The sequence below is a fragment of the Pinus tabuliformis genome, chromosome 5_2 (assembly GCF_031772625.1).
Source record: "Pinus tabuliformis cultivar Carrire ecotype Pingquan chromosome 5_2, CPIR1, whole genome shotgun sequence".
NCBI lineage: Eukaryota > Viridiplantae > Streptophyta > Pinopsida > Pinales > Pinaceae > Pinus > Pinus tabuliformis.
Window position 1 is genome coordinate 114,707,950 of NC_142306.1, and position 23,274 is coordinate 114,731,223.

At 39.4% G+C, this 23,274-nt stretch overlaps 1 protein-coding gene across 2 annotated transcripts in view; it reads left to right on the plus strand.

Annotated features, from left to right (window-relative positions):
* Nucleotides 1–22,774, plus strand: part of LOC149157759 (serine acetyltransferase 2-like) — a 254,161-nt gene extending 231,387 nt beyond the window's left edge. The window contains exons 7-10 of one of the 2 annotated variants that reach the window (XM_089435993.1): nt 8,535–8,701; nt 22,150–22,173; nt 22,312–22,385; nt 22,539–22,774. In XM_089435993.1, coding sequence (XP_089292119.1) covers nt 8,535–8,701; nt 22,150–22,173; nt 22,312–22,385; nt 22,539–22,603 — 330 coding nt within the window. In that variant the 3' untranslated portion in view covers nt 22,604–22,774. The remainder of the gene's footprint in view (nt 1–8,534; nt 8,702–22,149; nt 22,174–22,311; nt 22,386–22,538) is intronic. The other variant, XM_089435994.1, reaches the window with a different exon arrangement.
* Nucleotides 22,775–23,274: the final 500 nt, after the last annotated feature.

A 23,274-nucleotide genomic window follows, 5' to 3' on the forward strand; every position in this document is an offset into this window, starting at 1 on the left:
TTCCTTCAGAAAATGTTTTCTGCACAGCTCAAAACAACCGTCAATAAAGAGGGCAAAAATGCAGCTAGGTCTCAAAAAGTAATGGAGATACCTGCCATTACTCCAGAAACCCTAACAGCACTCAAACCCTAGCAAGTGAACAAGATACCTGTGCTCACACTACTCTACAATAAGCTATTATTAATGGCTGAAAATAAAATATGCAGAAACTTAAACAATCTCACAGCATTTCAAGAGAGTAACACCAGCAGGATATGGACCCCAAAGTCTTCTTTTATTAACCAGAAACAGATTTACAAGAAAGCTTCTTCAGTACCAGACTCACAGATCCTATTCCAATGATCTGAACTGACCCCTAGCACCCTACTTAAAGGAAATGACTCCAACGGCTAGTTCGAGTGATCCATGCTGAAATGATCTCGACCGTTGATGAGGATCAAGACATCTCTTGATCTCATCCGTCGATTTATTAAAAAATAATATTTTGCATGCATTCACTTAAAATATTATTATTTTATTAGTTAGGGTTTTTGCTCTATTTTTTTAATTTTTTATTATTTTTTATTTTTTATTTATTTATTTTTAATTTTTTTAAATTTTTAAATTTTTTTTTAAATTTTTTTATTCATTTTTTGATTTCTTAATTCATTTTAAAATGGATCATCGAACTAAGCCTTCGGAAACATCACCTAGGAGCTAGGACTTAGGACTCATGAGGGGATTTGAAACATTTTCAACCCTCAAGACACATTTCATGATGACTTTTTACAATTTACATCTCAAGGGGACAAACCCACTTAATACAGACCCTCACAAATCACCCAGTTCTGCGACGCAACTATAATCTAACAGATCAACACACTAGGATTCTCCTAAAGTTCTAATGACAAAATCCATCCCGGCTTTGGGGTCAGGTTTGAAGGAAAACTCTGCCGATCCATGGATCGGTGAGACGAAAAACCTTCCGGGACGTAGATTACCACTAGAAAGTTAGGTCCACCTAGGCAATTCACATACACGACTCATGTCTGCTAAGATTATTTACAATTCATACATGCAGACTGGGTTTACAACCAAAATGATCAAGTTGCTGATGATGGCAGGATGGCACGGACATGTCGATCAGGTGCTGCCCCTTTTTGCCAAGAAAAGGGGGGGGGGTACTGCATGGGTAGTTGACCAGTAGAGGTCAACAGGGCTCATCTCCCATGACAGTTAAGCCGAGTTAAGGAGCAGTCCAGGCCGAGGAGGAGTGTGCTGTTCTGGGTAGAGTTTGAGGTGGTTTCCTTTGTTTGAACAGGCCGAGAAGATCACAAACCTATGGTGACTAGGCGGAGCTCCTGTAGTGGTTGTTTGGAGGGCCGAATAAGACTAAACAGGGTGTTTTAGGTGTCTACCAAGCTAGCGGGTGTCAGAGGCTTGTAGATTCAAGGAGGTTGCAATGTTTTGTGGAAGATTTGGCCACAGATGGAGGGCAAACGTTGGCTATAGGTGTGCCCTAACCAATGATCAAACTTCAGGAGCATGATCAACAATTTATAAGGTATGTTATTTCTTCATTGTTGTTAGGTGTTGGGTCCTAGGGATCAGATTGGATGGAGGTCTTAGTTGGACAATGATGTGTACATCCTAGATGCAAAATCATCATCAGCAGTTGCACAAGGTCAAGAGGAGCAGCAGGAGGTTGCAAGATAGTTTGGTCATCTTCTTGAGTTGATGATTTGCTAGTGGATGTAGTGTCCTAGTTTAGGACAGTAGTGGAGCAACCAAAAGAACAATTGTTTGGGAGGTTGTAATGGCTTGCTCCAAGCCCTAAGTGCATGTCATTGAAGGAGAAATGGTCTGCTAGAAGAGGCAGAAGTAGGTGAGGTCACGACTGATTCTTGAAGGACAAAGAAAGGAGGTCAAGGGAGCAGATTGTTGATTTGGTGTAGCATCGGATGTGCTCTAGCCACGAAATTTGGTGGAGAGGTTGGGGCACATGAGATCTCCAATACCCAGAAAGGGTTTGGGAAGATTCTAAACAGTTCAGGAGATATTAAAATAATTAATATTTTTAATGGAGTCCCTAAGTCTAAACTTAGGGAAAATAAAATATTAATGGGAATTAATATGAAACTGTGTTAGAATGCTCCAAAAGACATGGATCAAGCCATATCTAATCTTAGCCGTTGATTAGAGACTTAATCTTGGTCGTTGATATGTCAATATGAAAAGTATAAGAGAAGGTTTGAGGGTCACTTGGAGAATAAACCAGATGATCAGTCATTCTATTCTCTAGAGTGGGGTTTGCTAAGAGAGATAGAATCACTAATCGGAGTTGCAGCTGAGGGGCATTGAGTACAGAGAAACAAAGAGGTAGAGATAATGTTGGGAGAGTGACACAGAGCCAACCAAGGCTCACGCAGGGCCACGCAGAGCCTCAAAGAGGCCAACGTTTTTGACACAGAGGGCCAGAAGGCTGATGTAGGGCTTCCTAAAGTTGACACAGACCTATCCGGGGTGACACAGGGCCAGCGCTGGGCAAAGAAGGGCTGATGCAGTCCAGAAAGAGCAGATGCTAGGGTTTCTGGGGCAGATTGTAGCTAAGGAGCTGCCGGAAAGATTATCCAGGGTTTCAGCCGGGAGATTTGCCTCAAACTGAGAGGTATTACTGCGAAGGAAATGCTCTGTTGGGTAGGCCAGTTTCGGCACCCAGATTGTACTCTGGTATTGCTTAATAAGAAAACTCTCAGATAGCTGCACCGGTTTTCCCACATTGGGTTTTTCCGGGGATGTTGGTCCAAAAATAATGGTGTCATATGGTGTGATTGTTTTTGTTTCCTTCAGTTTTTGATCTGTAATATGTTGAGCATGCACTAGTGTTTATTTTCAGTATTTACATTGTAAATAACTTGTTAAGTAACATAACAAGTAGGTAGGAATAAATCAGATAAAGTGCATGGAGGGTTTGTAACCAAGTAGACTTAGAAACTACAACGTGGTATCAAAGCGTGATTGCAAATCACAGGAGGATTGAGGACATCAGCCGAGCGGAGAAATAGCAGCAGAAAACAACTGTCCCGAGGTGACAGAAGTTGTTTCTAGCAGAGCAACAACAAGGGAAGGGTGACGCAGTACCTGCGTCATCAAGGGTGAGCCGAGAAGAGGCAGCGCAGAGGCTAAGGAAGGAAAAGGGAGCCTCACGCAGAAGCTGGGAGGGCTGATGCAGTTGGCTGAGGAGGCCGAGTTGCTGTTGCCGGGATTGCGCAGAGCCTCAAAGCTCTCACCTTCAGGTTGCTGGGATTTAGAAGGCTATGAGAATATTGCAGAGTGGAGTTGGTGAGGTACTGTAGTTAGAATAGTACTTGACAGAATAAGGCCAAGAAGAGGGAGTTGCCACCGAGGGTTTCTAGCTGAGGAACCTGGATTAGTGGTGCGGTTGCACAAGACAACCAGAGTAGGGGGCATCTCGACAGCGGCAGAAGGATTTCTAGGAGGGAAATCGGGACTCAGAGGGAGTCCAGAAGAGAACTTCTAGATAGGAAGTAGAGACTCGGAGGAGTCGAACACAGAATTTCCAGGAGGGAAGTAGAAGAGCATCATGGCACTACACGGAGTAAGAGACCAGGATAAACTAGACGAAGCTTCAAACTTTGCAGTCTGGAAGGCTAGGATCTTATCCGTACTTGACAGAAATTGTGTCAAGAACTTTGCCTTGAGGGTAATAGCTATCCCAGTCGACCCCAATGATAACGACAAGTACGAGGAGGCAATGGTGAGGGCCAAGAGCATCATCCTTGACGGGGTCAAGGATCATGTAGTACCACACATTGCTGAGAAGGAAACGACATATGAGATGTGGGAGGCTCTCAAGAAATTGTACCAGCATACTTCTGTGCAGAGAAGAATGCTACTTGAGAATCAGTTGAGGTCGTATCAGATGAAGAAGGGAGAACCGATTGACACCTTCCTCAGAGGACTGAATGAGATCCAAGATTAGTTGATTGCTATAGAAGCCACGCCGGATCAGGAGTTGATGGTGAGGACAGCCCTGAATGCTGTCTCAGAAGACTGGGAGGTATTTGTCCAGAGTATACTTGGCAGAGGGACTCTCCCACCTTGGGACGAGATGTGGGCGGCTCTTCGCTAGGAAGAGATTAGACAGCAGTCGAAGACGAGTAGCAACAACAAGGGGATCAAAGTCAAACTGGAGGAGAAAGATGTTGCCCTAACATCTGAGGGAAAGCCAGAAAAGCGGAAGAAGGATCTCTCCAAGATCAAGTGCTTCCACTATGGGGCGCTGGGTCATTATGTGACCCAGTGTCTAAGGAAGAAGAGTAAGGGAGAGTCTTCCGAGACTAAGGCAGTGCCAGCAAGGGCAGAGAAGGAAGTGGAGACAGACGATGACTATGCCATGAGTGCACACACACCACTTGAGCGGAAGTGGGGAGACATCGAGCTGTAGTCAGACGGACTACAGGCGATGAGGGGCAGGATCCTCGAGGTACCCAACCTCTTGGATTAGACCTTGCTACGGGAGCCCTGATGAGGAGTAGCAGGGTTGGCTGAGTGGGTAGAGACGGATGTGGATGGAGCGACAGAGAGAGCTACAATGCAGGAGTCCTGAGGCAGTGCGAGGCTAGCAGGTTGCAGCAATGCGAGAGGCATAGGAGTGTTGCACCAGTGCAGGATGGCACAGAGAGGTGTGCAATGGTGTGAGATGCGGGGAGTTGTTGCAGCAGCACAGAGGTCAGAGAGGGAGCACTTGTCAGCAACAGAGGGAGCTTCAGCATCAGTGGGTGTCTCTAGCAGTGTTGAAAATATCAGTATCGGCAAAATATCGGCGAGGGTCCAGAAAACATCTTATCGGCAATATCGGTGAAAATATTGGCAAAATATTGGCAAATATCGGCAAGCATAAAAAATAATTTTTTCAAATTTTTAAACATAGCCGATATTTCCCGATATTTTGAAAATATCGCAATATTTTCTTGGCGATATATCGTTTTGCCGAAAATATCGCGATATTTTCGAATATCGCCGATATTATCAACAGTGGTCTCTAGCCCAACAGGGAGGTCAGATTGGGAGATCAGTTACTTACTTCTCAGTAACTGAGTTGTAGTGCAGCAGTGGGCAGAACGATGCAACATGATGAGAGGAGGTGCAATGCGGATGCAGTGCTGGGAGAAAGGACCAGCAGCAGCACGGATGCAGAGGGCGCTGTCGTACAGATGCAGCAGTGGCAATGGTAGAACCATGGGCAACAGTACAGGATGCAACAATGCAGAGGATGTTGGGCAGGAAGGCCTAGCATCAGCACAGGTATTGATGTCGGATGATCAAAGTAATACTCAGTGAGGAGTATTGCTAGAGCACAGTCCTCGCCAAGAGGGAGTGTTGATTTGGGGTAGCATCGGATGTGCTCTAGCCACGAAATTTGGTGGAGAGGTTGGGGCACATGAGATCTCCAATACCTAGAAAGGGTTTGGGCAGATTCTAAATAGTTAAGGAGATATTAAAATAATTAATATTTTTAATGGAGTCCCTAAGTCTAAACTTAGGGAAAATAAAATATTAATGGGAATTAATATGAAACTGTGTTAGAATGGTCCAAAAGACATGGATCAAGCCATATCTAATCTTAGCCGTTGATTAGGGACTTAATCTCGGTCGTTGATATGTCAACAGGAAAAGTATAAGAGGAGGCTTGAGGGTCACTTGGAGAATAAACCAGATGACCAGTCATTCTATTCTCTAGTGCAGGGTCTGCTAAGAGAGATAGAATTAGTGATCGGAGTTGCAGCTAAGGGGCATTGAGTATAGAGAAATAGAGATGCAGAGATAGTGCCGGGAGAGCAGCGCAGTAGCCGGGGAGAGTGACGCAGAGCCAGCCAGGGCTCACGAAGGGCCACGCAGAGGTAGCCGAGAGCTGCGCAGAGCCTCAAAGAGGCCAGCATTGCTGACAAAAAGGGCCAGAGGGCTGATGCAGGGCTTCCTAAGGCTGACGCAGACCCATCTGGGGTGACGCAGGGCCAGCACTGGGCAAAGAGGGGCTGAAGCAGTCTAGAAAGGGGAGATGCTGGGGTTTCTGGGGTAGATTGTAGCTAAGGAGCTGCCGGAAGGATTATCCGGGGTTTCAGCCACGAGATTTGTCTCAATCTGAGAGGTATTACTGCCAAGGAAATTCTCTGTTGGGTAGGCCAGTTTCGGCACCCAGATTGTACTCTAATATTGCTTAATAAGAAAACCCTCAGATAGCTGCACCGGTTTTCCCACATTGGGTTTTTCCAGGGACATTGGTCCAAAAATAATGGTGTCATATGGTGTGATTGTTTCTGTTTCCTTCAGTTGTTGATCTGTAATATGTTGAGCATGCACTAGTGTTTATTTTCAGTATTTACATTGTAAATAACTTGTTAAGTAACATAACAAGTAGGTAGGAATAAATCAGATAAAGTGCATGGAGGGTTTCTAACTAAGTAGACTTAGAAACTTCAACACAGATCACACTAGCCCAAGTTCGTTGTGGGAGAAGGACATTTTGCAGTGATAGGTGGCAACCCTCTATGCTTAAATGTGTCTTCATCAGGGAGCACAGGAAGACACTAGTGGGGAGAAAGTTCCTAAGAATTTGTGTCTTTGAAGGACTAAGGAGCAGCTAGTTGGGAAAGAAGTCCCAAAGGAGCTGAGGAGCATTAGTGGGTAGTTGAGACTCGAGAGTTGTTCACAAACGGAATTGTGAGCAACTCGACAATAGTCTCGATGTGTTGATGCGTTGAAGGATGAACGATCAGCTAGAAGGTAGGCAAAGCCGAGTTTAGTGACTTAGTGGAGCTGGTTCATTGATAGACGCAGATTGGAGTTGTTGCAGATCGAGAGCCGAAGGACTGTGCAGGTGTGTTCACGGTACGACCAAGGCAGCTATGAAGTCGATTATATCAGCTAGGAGGTCAATGTATCTTGTTCAGGGTAGATTGGTTGTCGAAGTGACTGACACCAAACCCTAGTTGTATATCTTTGTATTAGTGGATGTATGAGGGCATTATCCCTAGTACAAGATCCCCATAGTGTTGTATTATCAGTTGATTAATATAACGAAGTTGTATTGTTACTGAAATTGCAAAAAGTTGTCTATATTTGTGCACATGTTGATTTACTGCTATTTATTGTTGCACTCTGCAAAGTAGTTTGTTGTGATTCTTGGATTGGTAGCGTCAGTGATTTAATATTCTATCCTAGACGCCAATATTGTGGAAAACCAACATTTACAGGGATATATGACACATCCTTTGGGGTTATATGGCATGGTCAAAGAGTTTTGGAGTAAACCTGCTGAAAGAGGGGTAACACAGTGAAATTTCAAATGATTGTCTGTAGATCTTCTTGAATATCAACATGTTTTAGATTTTATGCCTTTTCAGATGTTTATGATTGTGTGTTGAATGTGTGTAATATGTGCTGAATGGACATGCAGATGCCATTTTCTAATCATCTATGCATCTAAGTAATTGACTAACATGGACTCAGGCATGATAAGGAAGCAAGGTCCTAATCTGTTAATAACAACCCAGCCATCGTATGCCGAAAGTTAGAAAGTTGTTATCATTAAAAGGAGAGTACAGAGAGATATAAGAACAAAATAGATCAAGGTTCAGCCAGTCTTTGTAATGACTATAAAGGGAACAACAGTGCAGAAATTTGAAATTTGGTCCAGTATCAAAGTTTTAACATATATATAACATAGAGAAATAGTTTCCTCAAAAGAAAGTAATGAAAAATTATTCAGAGAAAACATTTGAAGATATGCATAAAGCAAAAGGGGAAAGAGTTAAGAATCTTTTCATCTTATTCTAGTGAAAGGAAAAATCTACCTTCAGATGGGCCCCTTACCTTACTAAACAGAGGCCACAACTGGAAAACTATGTGGCGAGCCTAGAAATTTTGTTTCATAAGAATTAATCAACTTACAAATAGAGAACCAGGTCTATGGATCTTTGTCAAGGAAAATAAGATAGTTGAATATGATGATAAAATCAAAGACTAGTAGGTGCAAGGAAAAAGGTTCCCAAATCCCATTCAATTGGTGGAAATACATAAGCAAGATTGCAATAGGAGGAAAAATCTAAAATTGCAAAACAGTCCAGGAAATAAGATTATAACATTAAAATGTAATCTCAATTCCAAACCAGTGGATAAATTTAACCTGAGGTAAAAACTTGATGGTTATACATGCCCGAAGGCAATTTGAAAAGAACCCCTTAGTCTCTTCTACAAGCTTAATCAGATAGTCTCTTCTACAAGCTTAATCAGATAAGTATTCTCCAAATAATACTAGTAAAGCAGTATAATATGCTTTCAGATATGGTAATATTGTTTCGCATACAGGCTTGTCAGACTTGTTTTTTCTTTGGATGGGTGGTATATGAAATGCTTATAAATTTTGTGCAATCCTCAAACTATATTCAGTTTTAATTGATTTTGCACTGAAAATATTCTCAAAAATTGTTTGAATTTTTGTGACTTAAGTTTAAATCCTTGCCGTGTTGCAGGGTGTGACTTTAGGGGGCACAGGAAAGGAGATTGGTGATCGACATCCCAAAATTGGAGAAGGAGTTCTCATTGGAGCCGGGGCGACAATTTTAGGAAACCTAACAGTTGGTAAAGGTGCCATGGTGGCTGCAGGCTCTCTTGTTCTGAAGGACATTCCCCCACATAGGTGATTGTTTGCTTATTCGTTACAGTAACTTTTTAGTACCTTCTTATTGTTTTCAAAGTTGTGATGTTTGTAGTGGGTATTCTGTTCCAAAGAGAAGGAACTGTGCTTTTATAAATGTACATACTAAAGGATTTGGGTCTCTTGACTTGATGAAGACATATCGTCTATTCCACTTGCTACCTATTATGATGTGCCCTATTTAATGGATTTCAGTCTGCACTAGTCTACACTCATATATCTCTCTTTCAGATCAGTAGCAAGGGATCTTTGATAATGTACATGATTGACACCTCAAAACTATATAATCGTAACTGTCCTTTGAGATTTCTGAAACTCAAAATGAATCTTTGCATTCGTCCAAATGCTCACAAAAGTCTTGCCTGGTAGGTGAAATTTTTGTGCCTATGTTTGCAGATAGCTTCCTAAAGCTGAGGATACTCTGTAATCTGTATCCAGTATGGATATGGGCTGGATATGGCCTGAATACTGCCTGTTAGCTCCTAGGTTCTCACTTGGTGTAAAAATCCCCTAAACACAACATGTGAAACCCTAGGGACAACTTAGACAAACTATCCACTGTCACCTCACTATTATTTCCTTTCTCTTTGGGTTAGATAAGTTCTAGTCAGGGTGGGAATCCCTATGGTTAAATAAGCTCAACGTTGTAGAGTTGAGACTCGAGGATAAGGAGCTTAGTTCATTATCTGATCTAGGGTTTATAATTAGCAATTTAAATTTCAGATCTAAAGCAGATTTAATTATCCTTTTCCAGAATTATAAAACAGCAATAAAAGAAGGCTAAATTAAGCAAATCAAACAAAGTTTTAGCACTATAAATCAGAGATTTTCTTTTACAATCAATTAGTCCAACTTAAGATGTGTATTTGATGCTCAAATGACTTAAGTTTGCAATTTGTTAAATAGTTTATATTGCTGTAATTTCCAGATTGCATAAAACAGAAAATAAAGGCTGAATTGTTTGCATTTTTTATTTTTGGCTGGGAGAGAAAATGAGTTCCTTAATCTGTTTGGGTTTATGGGGTCAAGTTAGCTTCTTTAGGGGGATGCTATTAAAAAGGATTAGGGGTTTGTTGGTAACCAAAGATGTGTAAACACACAACCCTAATTCAGCAAATAAAAATCATAGATTTGAGGGAGTAAAAGGTCTATGAATGATCCACTTTCAAGACAACACAAGGCTGGCATTGCCTAAAGAAATCAACTAATTTAATATTTGTACTGATGTCGAAAGCATGAAGTCTTTATCTTTGAAACAAAGAATACAAAGAAGTTAAGGAGTAGTAGCAAACTTGCTCCTCTCAGGCCCTTGAGTTGACTTTGGCATCAACAAATCTGCATCATTAGCTGCCAATAATGCACTAACAACAATTCGCCTCACATTCAATAGAGAAGCATCACCATCTACAGAAATGCTTGGAAAAGAGATGTGAACAATTTTATTATAAAGGTTGTGTTAAAATTGGCAACTAGGGCCAAACTCCATGTGGGTCATCTTGTTTATGGCAGCTGATATTTTTCTTGGACTCCTCTCATCGAGAGGTGTAGGATTGATCTAAAGATCATCCGATTCCGATAAATATTCATGGAGATATGAATTTATTTGTGTTATGGAACCATTCGTCAAGGTTGGCCAGCAACCAAATAACCCCCACGTGTGATCAACGTTTTAATATAAAAGGAGGTGACTTGATAGTCATTTGTACACACACTACACCCTTGACTTCTCTCCACTCGCTTTGGGTTTTAGTGGAAGAGAAATCTAGGAGGATGAAGCCCTAGACGCAGGAGGAAAGAAGGCTAAACAAGCTTCCCTAGCCGCAGTCCCAAAGGATGCCCTAACCACAGTCAACAGAAGGTCTTGGCCGCAGCAAAGGAAGGTCTGTTTCATGGGTCTTTTGGAGGGCCGAGGTGCTGTAAGGGAGGCTGAGGTAGCTCCTTTGAGGGCCGAGACAAGGGCAGACTGTTTCAGGACAGCGTGGAGGTATTCTTAGGTGCCCAACTCTTGGTGAAGGTCAGTGTAGGCTGCTGCGGGTAATCCGCAAGCCCTACAAGTTGTTTGGAGGGCAACATATGGTGGTTTGGGTAGGCTGTAGGTGGCAGTGGAGGTCTGTGGTAGGCCGCAGGCCTAGCCACTCCAAAATAGGGCAGCGTGGAGGTGTATTGAAGGCTTTCTATGCCCAGAACAACAATGAGGGAAGCCACCACTTCTCCAAGGGTAGGCCGCACCTAAGGAGGACTGTCTTGGTGACTGATTAGAAGCTTATATACCCTAACCAGTCACAGTCATAGCAACAGCAAATGCATTCTCGAACTGTTGACTTACAACGAATACATGGTGCTGCAATGTTTCATGGTGGATACATAGGACAACAAGTACATAGTGCTGCAATGGTTCATCATGGATACATGGGACAGCAAGTACATGGTGCTGCAATGTTTCATGGTGGATACATAGGACAGCAAGTACATAGTGCTGCAATGGTTCATGGTGGATAAATGGGACAGCAAGTACATAGCGCTGCAATGGTTCATGGTGGATAAATGGGACAGCAAGTACATAGCGCTGCAATGTTTCATGGTGGATAGATAGGACAGCAAGTACATAGTGCTGCAATGTTTCATGGTGGATACATAGGATAGCAAGTACGTTGGGCTGCAATGGTTCATGGTGGATACATGGGACAACAAGTACATGGTGCAGCAATCATAGTGAAGCAATGGTACTTAGGACACCAATGGTACTTGGTGCAGCAACTACATGGTGCAACAATGGTTCATGGTGGAGCAGTGGCAGCATGGTGCAGCAATGGCACATGGGACAGCAGGTGCAGCACAGTGAGGTACAGCATGATGATGAGGAGCAACACAATGTTAGGTGCAGCAAGACGGTGGATCACCTTGGAGAATCAGTTGAAGCAGCATGTCTTCAACTAAGTTCAACTACCTCATGTATCATCTTCTTAGAGATGATCTATGCTCTTATTTAGATAAGTCAAAGTGTTGACTTCTGTTGTATATGTACTATCTCTCTCTCTCTCTCTGATGAACTATTGAAGAACATATAAGAAGAATTGATCAAGGGTTTCCCCACATTGGGGTTTGTCCCTGGCTAATGCCACATCTTGTGTCCTCTTGTCTTCTGTGATTTATGTTTACGTTCTATCTGCAATTTACTATTATGTTGATGTGATTGCTAATCTGGAAAAGGTATTGAGCTAACTGTGAAAAATGAAATAAATTGCTCTAAGCATAGAACATACCTAAAATTAACAGGGTGAAAGCACTTCCAACAACCTATTGCATGTGGAGGAGCTTCTTATTTATAGAGTTTTAGCTCAACAAATCCATCAATAGAATAATAATAGAATCGTAACTAACCCTAGATCTATTCAGAAAAGCTCAAAAAACTAATAACCTCCATCTAACTTGAGAGGACAAGTCAACAAAACAATATTCTGTGGGAGACTAATGCCACATGTACAAGCTCAATGCAATAGATGGTCCAAAAAAGTGGATGTCCTCCTCAAAATAGTACATAGAAGTTGTCAAACTGTCCTCACGGCTAAGTCACCTGATTCGAATTCGACTTCGAGTTCGACGACCCTGAACTTCAACAAAAATTTGAGAGTGAAAATTTCAGTGATAAAATTTGACATACTATAAAATTCAAAAATTTTCGATATATATATATATATATATATATATATATATATATATATATATATATATCTTAGTGGTTCACGGAATTTGAAAATCGGTGACTGCTACATCCATGAAATATTTGTACTAGGCAAATCCACCTGAAGGGATTGTTGAAAAATGTAACTAGTGTCGATCTTCATAATGTAATAAAATGTAATTTTTATTATTGATTATATTTATTATTATTATTATTTTATTTCTAGTCAAAGCATGTTCTTCATGCTTATAGGGTCAATTGAGTCAAAATAGAACTATTTTTAAGTCAAAAAAATATATTTGAATCAAGTCCCATTTGGACTTTTGAAAGAAAAAAGAAAAATATTTTTTTATTGACTCAAAGTCCACCAAAAGTGTCAAGTCAACCCTCCTTGGGTACAAGTCGCCCTGGGCTCCAAGAGCCACCCATTCAGTGTCTTGGACAGATACATATAGAGGATAGTTCGATTACTTTTGAGCACTTACGATTATCATCATCATACATATCTTCTGCACCTAATTAGTGGAGAAAGGACGAAGAAGAAGGAGACTATTTGCAGGACGAAGGAGAAGGAGAAGAACCAAAATTTTTCTGTTACCATTACAGGCCCGAAATTTTATGAGTTGACCAGATTTGGAAAGTTTGACCATGTTTGACTTTGACATTGGAGTTGACTTGAAAGAGGAATTGGACTTGACATTTTGGTGGTAGTTTTGGGTCTTGGTTTTGGACTTGGATATTTCATTTTGATCTGATTCTATAAGAGAAAGATTTTTGGGTTTTCCCCTTGTGGGGTTTTGCCCTAGCTTGGAGCCTAATTTCTGGTGTCTTTTGTATTCTGTGCATTACGTTCTCTATGTTTTTCTATTGTGTAATTGTTTGATGACACAAATAAACAAGTAAAAACTAAGAAAGAATACATATCAGTCACAAGTAATTACCATGATAAGAAATTCTATCATCAAACAAAATTTCAACAGGGATCACTCCTTGCTAGCTCAACCACGGAGCCTGACCCCGAGAGTGTCGAGAGAATTGAACATTTACCTCTCAATAGCAAAGGTGCTTTTAACAATGGGGACTCGACCAATTGAGCAAACCCTCGGGATATATATATATATATATATATATATATATATATATATATACATACAATTTATGATTAAACACATATGACATAAATGAAAATTTAAATATATATTTTATTTTATTTTTAAAATAAATGCAATTTCATGAAATTCATTGTTTTCCCTTTATATTCTTTGGATCTATTTGCTTCGGTTTATTCTATTAAAACATTTGCTTCTTTTTATTCTAGTAAAAAAAACTTCTTTTTGTAATTTTATCTTTGTATTTTTTTGGACATAGTTTTGCATGAAACTTAAAACTTGTCTAAATAAAATAAAGTTATATTTATAAAATTGTGATTAGATTTGTTTGAGTCTTAATTTTCATCTAAATTATTTTCCTTTTAGGTGTTTATGTAGGTTTCCAACTTTCCATCTATCACATTAAAAACTGTAATGAGGAAAGAGAGTCAACATATTCAATATTTGTGTGTTGGTGCGAATTATGATCTACCAACCCTAACCCTCGATTCATGTTATCTAACCCTCAATCCATGCCCGGAGATGAATCTGGATTGAGTAATGATGGAGGCATTGGGCATTAGCATTGACGTCAAACGAACTCCAGAGTAAGAAATCTGGCATTAGGCGTTGGAGTCTACATGTACCGGAGAGAAAACTAGATTGAAATGTTGCTCAAAGCTTGGGGAAATGAAATTCACACGAAATGCACAACTAGGGTATTCTTTTTATTATTATTATTATTATTTTTAATTTTTTACTTTGTTGGGGTTGACTTTCAACGAACTTGTGCAGTTATTGCCAAATTTATTTGCCTTCAAGTTCAGGTTTGATTTGAAATTTGTCAAACTAGGATCGAATTTGTTTGAAATGCCTTCAAATTGGGCGAATTTCAAATTTCAAGTGAAAAAATCTCCAAATGCAGTGGCACAACTTCAAGGAGGTTGACCCAACAAGATGTAACAATTTTCCAAGAATAGCTCCATCAAACTCCACACATGTGGATCCTGTTGATTTGGATAGCATTGGATGTGCTCTAGCCACGAAATTTGGTGGAGAGGTTGGGGCACATGAGATATCCAATACCCAGAAAGGGTTTGGGCAGATTCTAAACAGATCAGGGGATATTAAAATAATTAATATTTTTAATGGAGTCCCTAAGTCTAAAATTAGGGAAAATAAAATATTAATGTGTATTAATATGAATCTGTGTTAGAATGGTCCAAAAGACATGGATCAAGCTAGATCTAATCTTAGCCGTTGATTAGGGACTTAATCTCGGCTGTTGAGATGTCAAAAGGAAAAGTATAAGAGGAGGCTTGAGGGTCACTTGGAGAGTACACCAGAGTGATTAGTCATTCTATTCTCTAGAGCGGGGTTTCCTAAGAGAGATAGAATTAGTGATTGGGAGATGCAGCTAAGGGGCATTGAGTGCAGAGAGACAGAGAGGCAGAGATAGTGCTGGGAGAGCAGTAAAGCAGCCAGAGAGAGTGACGCAGGAGTAGCTAGTGCTCATGCAGGGCCATGCAGAGGCAGCTAAGTGCTGTGCAGAGCGCCAGAGAGGCCAGCGTAGCTAACGCAGAGGGTCAGAGAGCTGACACAGGGCCTCCTGGGGCTTACTCAGGCCAATATAGGCTGACGCAGGGCCAACGCTGGGCTAGGAGAGGCTAATGCAGTCCAGATTGGGAAGACACTGGGGTTTCTGGGGCAGATTGGTGCTGAGTAGCTGCTGGAAGGATTATCCAGGGTTTCAGCCAGTAGATTTGTCAGAAACTGAGAGGTATTACTGCCAAGGAAGTTCTCTGTTGGGGTAGGTCAGTTTCGGCACCCAGATTGTACTCTGATATTGCTTAATAAGAAAACCCTCAGATAGCTGCATCGATTTTCCCACATTGGGTTTTTCTGAGGACATTCGTCCAAAAATAATGGTGTCATATGGTGTGTTTGTTCTTGTTTCTTTTAGTTGTTGATTTGTAATATGTTGAGCATGCACTAGTGTTTATTTTCAGTATTTACATTGTAAATAACTTGTTAAGGAAAATAACAAGTAGGTAGGAATAAATCAGATAAAGTGCATGGAGGGTTTCTAACTAGGTAAACTTAGAAACTTCAATAGATCCATGTGAAGAAAAGGGGGCCATCCCCTCAAAATCTTCGAAAGTAGCCTCAAACATAGTGAAATATGCTAGAAAGGTGGCATGTGTAAGTGTATCATGACCCAGTGTCCACATAAGAGCATGTTGACCTCTCTAAATGATGAGAAAAGTTGGTATGTGTGATGTGGATGACTCCTCAAGTCTCATTATGTGTCATGCAAGTATCATAAGGCCCAAGGTAGGGATGAACCCTTAAAGTGATGAGTCATGCTCATTCAATTTTTATCCCTTCATAAGTTAACCATGGTGTGGATGTCACTAACCTTTACTACATGCAAAAACTTTTAAGACAAGTTGCATTTCCTAGGACTTTAGGTTAAGTGTAGATGATGTGATGAATGTGATTTTAGGGAAAAGGTGTTCTCATGAGTTGACCTTGATAGTCACACAAGACGATTGTAAATGTCTTCCTCTTAGCTTTTAAGAGATAGGGATTATGATTTATTATTCCACGTGTGCCTTTAGAGGGAGTGCTTACCATTGACCTTGAGCCTTGTTACCCACCAAAAGGTGGGTAACCCATAGGAGAATTTTTTCTATCCTCGAACAACCAACCAACCAACAACCCTATTGATTAGCACTTGACATGATGCCATGGGCTTTCCACATATATGGTTCGGTTAGATCTTTATGTCCCATCTGACATTCCTCCTTGAAGGAAGGTGGGTCATCCATCGACATGTACTTCAACCATTCTGTAATGATGAGCTTTTACTTATTGTTTTAGGGCATGCTAATATGAATCAAGGGGTGATTCGAATGATTGGCCTATCTTGGCTATATTCTTGTTCCGTCACTTCACATGGGTGGTTATTTTTTGATCCTAGTCCAGTGGGACCTCCTCTAAGGCCTTAGGGTTATAGGAAAGACACTACTGGGGAGGTTTTGATTGAAGTAGTGTGGCCATGATATTCCATACTTACCACTTTCCATCATTCCCTCTATTCCATATCCATTCTTCGGGTAGGTGGTCATTGGTCATGGGGATTGGCACCTTATCATCCTCATCCTTGGCTCTAGGTCAAAAAACATTGCCTTGGAGGTTGTTGCAGTGAAAAGAAAGATAAAAGCAAGAAATCCACAATGGAAGAAAAAGGAAAAATGCAAAATATGGCTAGGACTAAAATTAGCATGTGGGCAAAAGCCTAGCATGAGCTCTACCTCTCTCATTAGCCATCACCTGATTCCTAGAGCACTTGATGCTCCACACATAAAAAGGAACCCTTGTATTGTCCCAACCCTGATGAACAATAAACCTCTTCATCTTAAGGGGTAATAAATGCTAAATCTCTCAAATGTAAGTTTGGGATCCTAAGCTATGCACCTATATCAAAGCATTATCATAAAGAAGTAAAAATTGCACTAGAGGGATGGAAAACACAGGCTGAGGAAAGGGGTAAATCATGCCTCCACGATTTCTCCCTCCTTACATCTATACACCTAGGGTGTTGGACCATCATTAGCTGGTCACTTGGTTATGGTACTTGCCCCTGAAGTCTTGCCCACTCCATTACCACCAACTACACATGCACCTATGGATTGATTGGTTGACCTAGGACCTACCACTTTCCCTTAAGGGTTGGGAACACATAATAGGGTTACCCATCTAGCCATCCATAACATAAGAGAGGGATCGCTTATACAAGACTTGGTTTAGTTAAATATTTGATGGTGATCTTTGTGTGAAGTATTGGTTGTGCCCCTAACAATAATTATGGTCCACTATGATGCATCTATGGTTTTAGTTACCTAATGATTGTTGATTTACACTTGATCTTGACGAGGTTTTGTTAGGTGGTCCACATCACAGCAACAAAGGCTTTTAGAGGTGATTGCACCACCTCCCAAACATAGCATTAGAGGTTGTATTATCTAGTGAAGAACGAGAGATTGACTTTGATAATCCAATGTTGCCTACCTAGAGCAAAGTGTTGAGCTATTTGAGGAATTCAGACGATGCTTGACACCTTGAGGGACCCCAGGATGCTGAAACGCTGAGCCCATGATGCTTAGTGTATGAGATATTGATGATATGCCTAGTGGACCCAGCATGTCCCCAAGATAGCCTTGACACTATTTAATGGGCATCACTTGAACCAGAGCCTAGACAATGATGATCATCCTTGAGATGACAATGGAGGGCTTGTACATCACCTTGGAGCCCCAATTCTTGATGGTATGTCACTTCTTTTCCTCTTGTGAGGGTGACATAGGGCACTTGTGGGCTTGACTTGGCATGGATACTTCTGATGGCTTGTGAATGATCCTTGAGGGACTTCTTGGAGTATGTACCACTCTGTAGCCCTTGTCTCACATTTCGAGGGCTTATTGAACTCATTTAGAGGGTGATGTCATACTATTGGAGTATTTATTCCCACACGTGTGGGATTTTATGGCATATTTGTCTTGTTTTGAGCCACAAGGTTGGCATGTATCCTCCTTCTTGTAGAAGACTCAAAAGTGAGCTTGCCTTTAGGGCTTTTAGTCATTTTATTTGTAAAGTGAGTGGGAGAAGGCTCATCTAAATAGGGTCTCCCCCCCCACTTCTTATTCCATCATCACATGTGAATTTAAGCTCTCTAACAAGAGTGCGAACTAGCTTCCTTATTTGCTACTTGGGCATAATGTGATCTTTTATAGATGCAACTTGCTATTGGATGTGACTTTTGCTTGGAGACACTATTTTGGGATTGAAAGAAGTGCTATTGTGGAATATTTTGTAAGTTTATTGTTGATTATTGATATTTTGCATGCTTTAAATGTTTAAAGTAGGGTTTCTATTGTTCCATGTCTAAATGCTTATCATTGATGAAACTTTGCTTCATAAATGCATGTAAAATGTCTTCTTTAGAGCCTATAAGGAAACTCCTAGTGTCCAAACCTTATAATTAATTTCTTCCCTCACAAGAGAAGTAACTAGGGTGTTACAAGTGGATGACCTAGGGCATCCCTCCTTACCCCTTCAAGGTCCTTGGTATTTTGCTCCATTAAGACTCCATTTTCCCTTATAGATTAAGGCGCTGGTCTAGAAGTGTGTTGTTCATCTTAAAATTAAATAATTTTCTTCTTAAACCCTCTCTCTCCTCCTAGACAACTAGGGAAACCACTAGGGTTTTAGGTGTAGATTTGTGTGTAAAGTGTTTTTTTTTTTATTGCATGGGAGTGGCTCTTGTAGGATAATCTATATAAACCATCTAAAAGCAAAATCTAACATCATATATTGTCTTGCATGCCCTAATAGGGCTGATGTCACCTCAATTTGTTGATGTTTACACATATCTAACATCCCTAAAACTTGTTGGCTTGAGTTAGCCCTAGGCTCTATTGGAAACCTTTTTTCCCTTCTTTTGTAGGGTCTTTTAAGGATGCTATATGCCATTGCATGCCTTAATATTGAACATCATTCAAACCCTAACTTAATAGTAACCTTGTCATTGCTCTAACCTTAGAGAGCTTGAACTGTAGCTTTGAATACTTTGGTCATCTTTGGCCCTGCCAAACTCCATATTTATACTTAGACCTCCAAAATAAGTCACTTGGAGCGCTGGTATTAGAATACCTTATAGGTGGCAACTGTGGCATAGGAAAGCCTCCCTTGTGGTTGAAATCCCTCTAACTAGCAAGAGGAAGGTTGCTAAGGGGTTAGTGGCAACCCTTCCTCTTTGTTGCCATAAGGTTTGGCCCCTCACCCGACGAAGCCTTTCATCAAACCTACTAGTTTTTGTGGCAACAAGCCTCCTTTTCATACTACCTCTCTTTTCATCTTTTCTTTATTATTTGCTCACTTCCTTTTATTTTCCTTTTTGACCATGGGACATTAGGAAGTTTGGCTTTATTGCAAGGTGGCATGTCTCATCCATATAATATAACTTTCACTGCTTCAACCTTGAGCGTTTTAGCTCTTTTGACTTTATTTAGGCCTTTTCATACATGGGATTTTCCTTTTATTTTAAAAATTTTGGACCTTGCTACATGACATATTATAGAGAGAGCAACATATGACATATGACATTTTGAGAGAGAAAGTGATGGATATGGCAAGGAAGTGATGGTTATATGAGAAATAGCTAGAGAAAAAGACATGAAACAACTAATTTAGGTCACTAGAGGAAATTTAGGTGACACACTTGTCTAGAGGAAATTTATAAACCTACTAGAGTGAAAGACAAGCATTTAGAGTGTTATGAGCCATTATCAAATTATACAAGGATCACCAAGGTCAAATCGAATCCATCTTTCATATAGATTGTACCTTTTTTATGGACTCCTTTCTTGGTAGCGATTGATGATGATGATGACTTGATATCCCTCGGGGATTTCACATCTTCTACCCTAGTGACATCATGCCCTAGCATTATGACATCGCCCATATGATGCATGTGATGATAATGTTGGCTTCCTTGATGATGATGTTGGTCTTGAGAGGGTTTTCTTGGTGATGAGACACCATTTTGATGAGGAGATGTGAATTTTGGGATGAGACAAACCATTAGGGTCATCCCTTGCACTTTTTTCATTGAGAGACGCGCATTTTGGAGATGACATCACCATTGGAGGCTTTTAAACTCACATGTGTGGGTTAATTGAGGCTTGTTTTCTTGTGTCAATACCTTTAAATAATGTAAATGAAACCCTATTCTTTTAATGTTTCTAGGTTAAATCAGGGTTGGATTATAACAAAAAAATTGCATCATTTTCCAGCATTATTTACTTTATACCTTATAGTCCTAGGGTTAGACTTTGCATGCACTAAATTGGAAAAGTAAAAATACTATTTTTCATGCATTTTTTAGCCATTAATTAGGACTGACGTGTAGGGTTTCTGTAGCTGTTTTATGTGTTTTCAGCCACTAAATATTGTTGTAAATAAATTCCTTGTTTACCTATTGAATAGCCCTAATTTTTACTTGATTGTCACAGATTTTGTGGTTGTTTTAACTTTTTATCATTGCTAATATAAATATGTACATGCTGTAATATTGATAATTAAAGCCCTAGTTTATAGCATTAAAGTATAATCTTTAGATTGCATGTGTTTGGGAATCTATTTGAACCTCTTTTGGAGTTACTAAGCCCTCTAGGTTTAGCCATAGGGTCCTTTGAACTAGCCATCTTGGAATTACACCTTAACTCACCAGAAACCCTAATCTTTGAATATTTATGCTTGGGTATTTAGCCTAAATTACTTGGGTTACTTAATCCTTAAGATCTGCTGGGGAAGCCTTCCTTGTGGGGATTGTATCCAGCCACACAATGGCAAGGGAGTAGTTGCTAAGGTGATTGTGGTGACTAATCCCATTGTTTCTCTTAATCTAGATTGCTTAGTGAGGTTAAAGTGCTAGATTTTGTAGTAACAATAACAATAAAATTTGGAAGCTAACTACAACTTTTGATATTCTATGTGTACTTTATGTCTTATATGTTCACTGCCTCAAAGAAGGCTCTAATTTATGATGGTGATTGAAAATGGATGACAAAGTCTATCATGGTATGTATTGTGTAGTTAAAATGAAGAAACATTTAAGCATTTTTTAACAAAATCCATTGTTAAAAGAAACTTGATGTGTATGTGAAGGATGTTGTTCATTTTGTGAGTGAAGTACTTCATTGTCAATGGGAATGAGTAGTGGGCTAGGCTGAAAAGTTGAGTCTTCGGTGCAGTTATTTGGATCAGGTAATATATATTTCTGTATGATGTTATATATTTTGTAATTCAATGTACAAAGTAGTAAGCAAACTTTGATAGTAGAAGGTTTGCACTCCCAAAGGTCCATGTGAGCTCCAAGTCAAAGATTGACCATTTTGTTATGATATTTAATATAGTATTGTATTCTTTTTCATTTGGAAGATTCTGACTTGATCTTTTGTCTTAGGTAGAGGACCTATGATAATTGCTTATGACCTGATCCCCACTTCTCCAAATATGACATATCTCTTTCTTTAGTGCATGGAAACCTCAGCTAAAAGTTGAAATCTTTGCTCGTCAAGCTTGGCCCCCATTGAGATTCGTTAAGTTTATGGATATAAGGTTCACACAAGCTTTTCTATATTGATGGATGGATTTCTACTAATTCGTTAGTATAAAGCATATGAAAATACTTCCAATTACTTACAATGCTTAATTTGGTTCAATTTATAAACACGTTGTAGCCTTGTGCTAGATACCCTGATGTCATCGTATATGCTTTACAACAATTATGTATCTTATTCTATAAACTACTACATCAGGTGTGATATTTCACTAGTTTTTCTAATTATTATGACCAGAGGGCGTAGAAATGTTTCATAGTTCCATATTTGCTAAAATAAAGATATTAGTTGTCACCAAAGCATTGCATAACTCACTATCATTTAGAATGAACTTCATCTATTTCAACAATGATATTGGAAATCTACTTTTGATATTTTCTGGTTTCATTATATACACTGCAAAGTTTGTTTTGTAATTGAAAATGTAATGTTGGTATCCCAACAGTATCCTAATGATCATAATTTAATGGACAGGGCCTTGTGTAGAAGAATATGCATGTATTTTCTCTGGGCCATCTCCATTTTAAACTATTATTAGTAATTTCAAAAGCATCATTTATTATTATGATAGACAAAGAAAATAATATTTTACCTGTAATTATATTTACTTATGTAATACATATCTTTTGGGTGCAGTATGGTTGCAGGTACACCAGCTAATGTAATTGGATTTTTGGAGGAACAAAATCCAGCTCTTACAATGAAACATGGTACATTCATAAGCCCTTCACGAATATTGTTGATATGGGTATGAGGTTCTTAAGAAGGAATCTAAAAAGAAAGCTCAATTACAACAGCATAGGGATTAGTTGGGTTGATTTGCTCAAATAAAATACAAAGTTTAATTTATTCTTCAATTACAGATGCAACAAAGGGATTTTGCCGACTCGTTGCGGATGACTTACTTCATGGTGGTGCTGGTATCTAGTTTTTTTAGAGTTCTTTTTAATCATTAGATGTTAATGGCAGAATTTTGTGGATGGCATATGTGCTTCTCCGTCTTCTATAACAAACGATAACTACTTAGTGTAACAAACATTATACATTATATTTGTGCCACTATCACAATATTTAAAATTTCATTTATTAGAATCACTTATATTGGTGTCTGCAATGGAATTTTATTATTATTATTTGCTTTTGGAAAATGAAACTCATATATCTTAAAACATTAAACTTTCAGCAGATAGACATAAGAGTTCCAACGGAGCTAATGGAAATTATTGACTATAATTATAAAGAGATGAAAGGGTTCGTAGAGGAGTATACCATATGATATTTATATATTATTTAGTATAATATATGATAGTTTATTTATTTTTATAAACTACATTCTATATTGAAAAAAAACGTGTGGCATATGATGCTATTAATATCAAGTCGAGTTCTTTTTAATTTGATTCTTAGCAAATCGTTTGGTTTCTTTTTTTTAATAAAAAAATTAAATTCACATAAATACATCTACATAAAAAATAAAAACAAAAAACGGAAAAGGTATATACTATGATATTTACATTCTCTCTCTTACAGAAACAAGAACATTTTTTTTTTTTAAATAGGTATTGGGCTTTGTTAATTTGCCATCCTTAATTAACAAAA